The 6,026-nt window shown below is 32.7% G+C and overlaps 1 protein-coding gene across 1 annotated transcript; it reads left to right on the top strand.

Moving 5' to 3' along the window:
* Nucleotides 1-2,404: 2,404 nt before the first annotated feature.
* Nucleotides 2,405-4,660, top strand: LOC103044619 (olfactory receptor 52P1-like). Its single transcript, XM_007250031.4, has 2 exons — nucleotides 2,405-2,423; nucleotides 2,939-4,660. Exon 2 carries the CDS (start codon nucleotides 2,971-2,973, stop codon nucleotides 3,928-3,930), a length of 960 nt encoding a protein of 319 aa, XP_007250093.3. The 5' UTR covers nucleotides 2,405-2,423; nucleotides 2,939-2,970; the 3' UTR covers nucleotides 3,931-4,660.
* The last annotated feature ends 1,366 nt before the right edge of the window (nucleotides 4,661-6,026 follow it).

Here is a 6,026-nt window from a genome sequence, read left to right as displayed (position 1 = left end):
TATATACAAAAATAATATTATTCCTAAATTTACATTTTTGCTGAAGTAGAATATATAATAAAATACTTGCTAAGAACCCTAAAAGCCTTAACTATTGGTAAGTTGGTGACGTTTGTTTTTGAGTGAAGCAAGTGTTACATTTTGTATTGTATTGTAGGTATTACAAAACATTCGCTGATCTCCAAGTCAATGTTGTAAACAAAGTTAATCTCTCTGCCAGAGCTCTGCAGTAAAACACACCATGAGAAAATATTATCAGTTCTCAAATCTTAATAAAGCTTATGATTCAATCATAAAAGTGGTCATATAAGGACTTTAAATTAAATGCAATAGGATATTTAGGAAGATAATTTTCTCTGTAGTAAAACATGCAGCCTCTATTATAATTCTTATTATTATTTTATAAGACATTAAAGCTATTTCATCATAATACAGTTTATATAAAGCGGCAAAGATAATGATTAAACATAACTAACCTCTTACCTCTAAGAAGAAGTTTACAGCCTGCAGTCAACATTTACTATAAAACTGAAGAGACGGATAGAAGAATTAAACTAAATTAAATTACATAATTAAAAAAGGTTCTGTTGGCATTCATTATCTATCCATTATTGGGTGTTTTATAGGTTTTATTTATTTTCCAGTTTGAGGGTTATGGTTGGTGAAAAACCTTTTGTAGATGTTTTTATTAAGAGCCAAAAATAATTTCTCAATCTATAATGTCAAATACCCATTTCACATAGGTATATGCAAATATTTTTTATTAAAATGTAGGTTTCTCATCAATTAGCCCACATATGCATGTAATGTTCAATAAGCTGGGTCACCTTGATGTTGCATCGCCTTTGTGGTGTGAATATACTGTATATTGTTTTTATTTTGTGTGATAAGCTACAAAAGCTGTAAAATGTGTAAAAGGTTTAAGCTTACATTATTAGCATCTATGTAAGTGTGTTTATATGGTGAACTATGGAGGTACTGTATCTTGTTCTCTGGAATGCTGATGTGGACTGAGATATGGCGACATTTCTGAGATAAAAATCTGTTCATTTTTTTACTGTTGTAGAAGCTAACTCAGTAATCCAAGCATATTGAAACAGTGAGGCCAATCCCTTATTTCTGCTTCAGACTGAACACATATGGGTTTCACATTAAAAGATGAACATGAGAAAAAAAAGAGCAACATTACAGCTTTTATTTTTCTAGGTATTTACATCTGGATCTGATACACATTGACATAAGACGACAGCATATTTTGTTTGAATCCATTTTTTGTGAGCAAAGGTTAGTTTTGATTATGCAGACTGTGCATTTATAGATACAGGAGTAAAAAAACAAAAGGAGTAACAAAAAACAAACACCAGAGGGCTGTCTATGGGTGAAACCAACCCATTGTGAAGCCAAAAGAAGAAAGTTGTCACTGGTGTATTGAACTGGACTGTTCACAGAAGACTTAATGAACAAAAGTACAGAGGCTTTACCAGAAGATGCAAACCACTAATCAGCAAAAATAATAGGAAGGCCTATCTTCTGATCTGTGTATCAGAATGTAGATACAGATGTAAATACATTGAAATAAGATAAAAAGGCTAAAAACCCAAATATTTTCGGTTTAGAACAGAAATAATAGGACTTGCCTCATTGTTTCAATACTTTTAAATGGAAGTGTGTATTTAATATGTAAAAAAGGGATATAATGTCTTTTGTTTATTTTGGCTTTACAAGAAATAAGAGAGAAATGATAAGAAGGATGATAAGAAGGAAAAAGATAAGAAGGAAAGAAGACACTAAAGCAAGGAGAGCAACATGTACAGTGAACTCGAAGAAATTAATTTGCAGCTAATTTAAGAGTAAAGAAGACTTTGAGATTATTTTTTTCTCTGCTGTACACTGTCCAGTCATTTCAATGGCCAATTAGGGCAGACCAATTCAAGTGCATAAACAGTGCATTTTACTATGTTTTGTAAAAGTCTTTGTACAATGTTTGTCCTATAATTAAACTCTGGATATTATTTGTGAACATAAATATTATACAATGTGAAATGTCAACAGCTTTATTTGTACTAGAGACCTAATTTTTGTGTTTGTTTGGAAAGTTTCATTAGAGGATACAAAAGTACACTTAACTAGACCGCTGGAGAGCAATAAGACATTTTGCTCCAATTAAAGAAACCGTGGTTTTGATTGTCCGCAGCAGGGTGGACTGCGTTTTGGGAGTTAGAAAGATCATTTAAGAGGACTTTGCTTTAGGTCGAAGCGAGAGCACAGTCTTAGGAAGAAGAGCACACCATTATTATCATCAGCTCGTCTGGTTTAGCTTTTTTTTTCATCATAGAATAAGACATTACAGGCTATTATGTACTCATATATTTTGTAGTCAATTTTGCACTATTTATAACACAGACTTGTGTTGCCATTGAATTGTAGGTATACAATGATTGATTTTCTATAATTTCTATTATTATAAAAGAACTATGAGATTAAATGCGTAAAATAAGTTTTGGTTAGTAGAAAGTGTTACATTACAGAACATTACAGTTATAATATACTTAGAACATTAAATCTCTTTTGTTTTCTGGATGTATATAGAATGTTTTTATTTAACATTTGTAGACATTCTGGTAATGTGAATGCAACATCACTGTTTTCATTTTTATTTTTTAAGAATTTTACTTTTAGCATTTCCATAATTCTCTGAAAATTACTCTGAAAATGTTGTAATAACTTGTGATGTAAATCATTATTATGTCGCGCATTTTCAGAGCGTTCCAGGAACATTATTTATTTATTTATTTATTTATTTTAACAATACAGGTTAATCTTCCTTAAATATTTTCTAAATATTGCTAAACACTCTTATAATGTTCTCTGTTAGCTGGGAGAAGATGGATGAGTGATGATTAATGGTCTTAATGGTGTATTTTTTCATGTTTTTTAGGTGTTTCCTGTCTGAATATCTCTGTGATCACGATGGAATTTGGGCCATCAAAGAACTTTACCCATAATGAATTCTATTTAATAGGATTTTCCTCACTGAAGGAGTACAGAAGACTCCTTTTCATCCCTTTCTGCGTCCTGTTCATTTTTGCAGTCACAGCTAACTCTGCCCTTGTGACGATCATTTCCAAACAAAGGACGCTTCATTCTCCAATGTATGTGCTGATATGTTTCATAGCCTGTGTGGATATATGTGTCCCGGTTTGTGTTGTCCCACGAATGTTGTTTAGTTTTGCAACGGGGATCAATGTGTGGCCTCGAACATTATGTCTCATCCAGATGTTTCTTGTTCACTACGCCTGCAGTTTCCAGTCCACTATTTTGTTTGGCATGGCTGTAGATCGCTATTTTGCTATCTGCACGCCACTGAGGTACAACAATGTCATGAATTTCATGAACTGTATGATCATTACGGGCGTCATCATTTGTCGCAACACAATCATTATAACGGCTATGATTGCTCTGGTTGGAACGCTCAGATTCTGTTCCTCCAATGTTATTTATCACATTCACTGTGAGCACCAGTTGGTGGTGACCTTGGCTGTGCCCTGTGAGGACACCACCAAAAACTATATAGCTGGACTGGTCAGTTTCTGTGTGCCGACTATAGATTGTGTTGGAATTGCTTTTTCATATATAACTATATTTGTGGTGATTTCTCGCTCTGCAGCTGGAGAATCACGCTCCAAAGCCATCTCCACCTGTACCACGCATTTAATAGTTATCTGCATCACTTACTTTGCCTCCATGGTGGCTTTCTTGGCCTACAGAATCCAAGCAGACATTTCTCCTGACGTACGTGTCCTAATCAGTCTCACGTATCTTCTTGTCCCTGGGATCTGTAATCCAATAATCTACGGTATCAGGACCAAAGAGTTAAGAGTGCACTTAATTAAGATGTTTCAATTTAATAAAGTAGTTAGTGCATCTTGATTGTTGTCACTGGATAATGTAAAAAAAAAAAAGTGTTATTTTATTTCTTGCAATCTATAAACATGTCAATGTTTAACTAAAATAAAATGCATTTATGACACTAACTAAACGCAGTAAGGAGCTTTAGCAGAGTCATGTCCACACTTTTAAAATAGAACATATATATTAATCTATAATATGACTCATGAAAGTAGGTTCTTAGTCTGCTCTATGCAGAGGAATTATTATTGTTAATCATTTAATAAAAAATATTATTTGCTACATCCCAGAGTAAACTGCTTGTTAATACCACTTCTATACAATCTAATGTTTAATTTGTTTTTTATTTTTATTCTTTTTAATCTATTATTATTATTATGACTGCAAATTATCGCTGTCTAATCTATATTTTTGTATTTTTAGTTTATACATAATTTGAACACACAAACTGTCCATTACACTGTGTCAAAAATTCTTGATGAATGGACCAATGGAAATTCTCCAAAATTCTCCGAAATAATCTCTTTTTACATTGTCTTCCATTGAAAGTTAAGAATGTTTTATCTCTCTTGTGTACATCTGCTGAAGATACATGAAGATATATATTTTTTCATTGGATATTTGCTTTCTGAGCGCATATGTTTAGATATATTTATGTGTTATTTATATTGTGGTGAACTCTGTCCAATCAGAATAATGCTCTGGATATTTTTGTTGTGAAAATCAATAAACAAATGTTTGAAACAGAAAAGTAGGTTTCTGTATAGTATCTTTTTTTTATGAAGTAATGAGTTGTTACTCCTACAACTGGATGTAGTTTTCTGTTAGGCTGCAATTTATGATCAAACCAACTCATTAAATGCTGGAACTTAATTAGAGTGATCCACTGATATTCTGTATACCCTGGTGAGAAGTATTATTGCCCCTAAAGATTTAAACAAGAACACACACTTCCTACTCAAACTACAACTAATTAACATGCATTTTTATTGGTTTAATGTGGCATTGAACTAATTTAATTCCTTAATTTAATCAGGCTTTTATGTTAATGAAAACAGAGTAAATGAGCTTTCTGTAACATTTTTCCTAAGGGACGTACAAAAAACACAGCATGAAGCTCTGTTCGCTTTAATGACCTATTGTCTAAACTATCTGTCCTTGAGATGTTGTGAAGTGCAGAGTTACTCATTAACAGCAATAAAAAATACTAACCAGAGATTACATACAGACACATCATAATCAGCTACAACATATTAAAGCACCTCATTTATTGTACAATAAACAAATAAACAATCAAAAGAAACAAATAACCATATTTTTTTCTGCATTAGTCAAATGTGGTCTCAACTGTGAAGTAAAAAAAAAAGAATGTGATACATGGTTTTCATTTTTTTTTATATAAAAAAAAGCAGTAAAGAAAGTGTAGTGTGCATTTGTATTAAGCAAATGTTACCATGTGGAAGTCAGTTTAAACTCAAAGATGTTTATCTTTGTCCTTATATATATGTATATGTCTGCCGCTGATGTTGGACATGTCCAGGTAGCTGCGCCCTTTAAATAGCATAGCAATACGGTGGCAAATTGAAAAGAGCTGCAAAAGCACAAAACAGACCCATCAAAATTACAACACACATGCTGGAAAAGAGGAACATGCTGCATATAGAGAGATGCACTGCACATAGAGAAACGCGCTGCAAATACAAAAAACGTGCTGCAAATACAAAAACGTGCTGCAAATACAGAAACACAGCTTTTTGCAGCTTTTTTCAATTTGCAGTGCATTGGGCTTTCTCAGCCACCCTAAATAGCTCTTAAAGGGAATGGCAAGTGCCTAAAACATACCCAGGATTAATTAAGACAGTAAGTAAGGTGTGCTTTTCACGTGGTTATAATAGTGAACGATATTATACCTTGAAATATATATCACCCACCCCTAATTATCACATCAGGGTAATACTTTTTTGTTGTTTTTAGCAAAACAAAAATTAACACTGTTCTCATTTCTCATTATATATCTACTAGATACAGATCTGTCCAGTGTCATTTATTTTATTTTAATCCTGGATATATGGAGATATTTGGAGTGCATTATTATTAGCATCATGACATTCCGGATC

The sequence above is a fragment of the Astyanax mexicanus genome, chromosome 17 (assembly GCF_023375975.1).
Source record: "Astyanax mexicanus isolate ESR-SI-001 chromosome 17, AstMex3_surface, whole genome shotgun sequence".
Classification (NCBI taxonomy): Eukaryota; Metazoa; Chordata; class Actinopteri; order Characiformes; family Acestrorhamphidae; genus Astyanax; species Astyanax mexicanus.
Note: the sequence above shows the minus strand (reverse complement) of the source record. Positions and strands in the feature narration are given on the sequence as shown.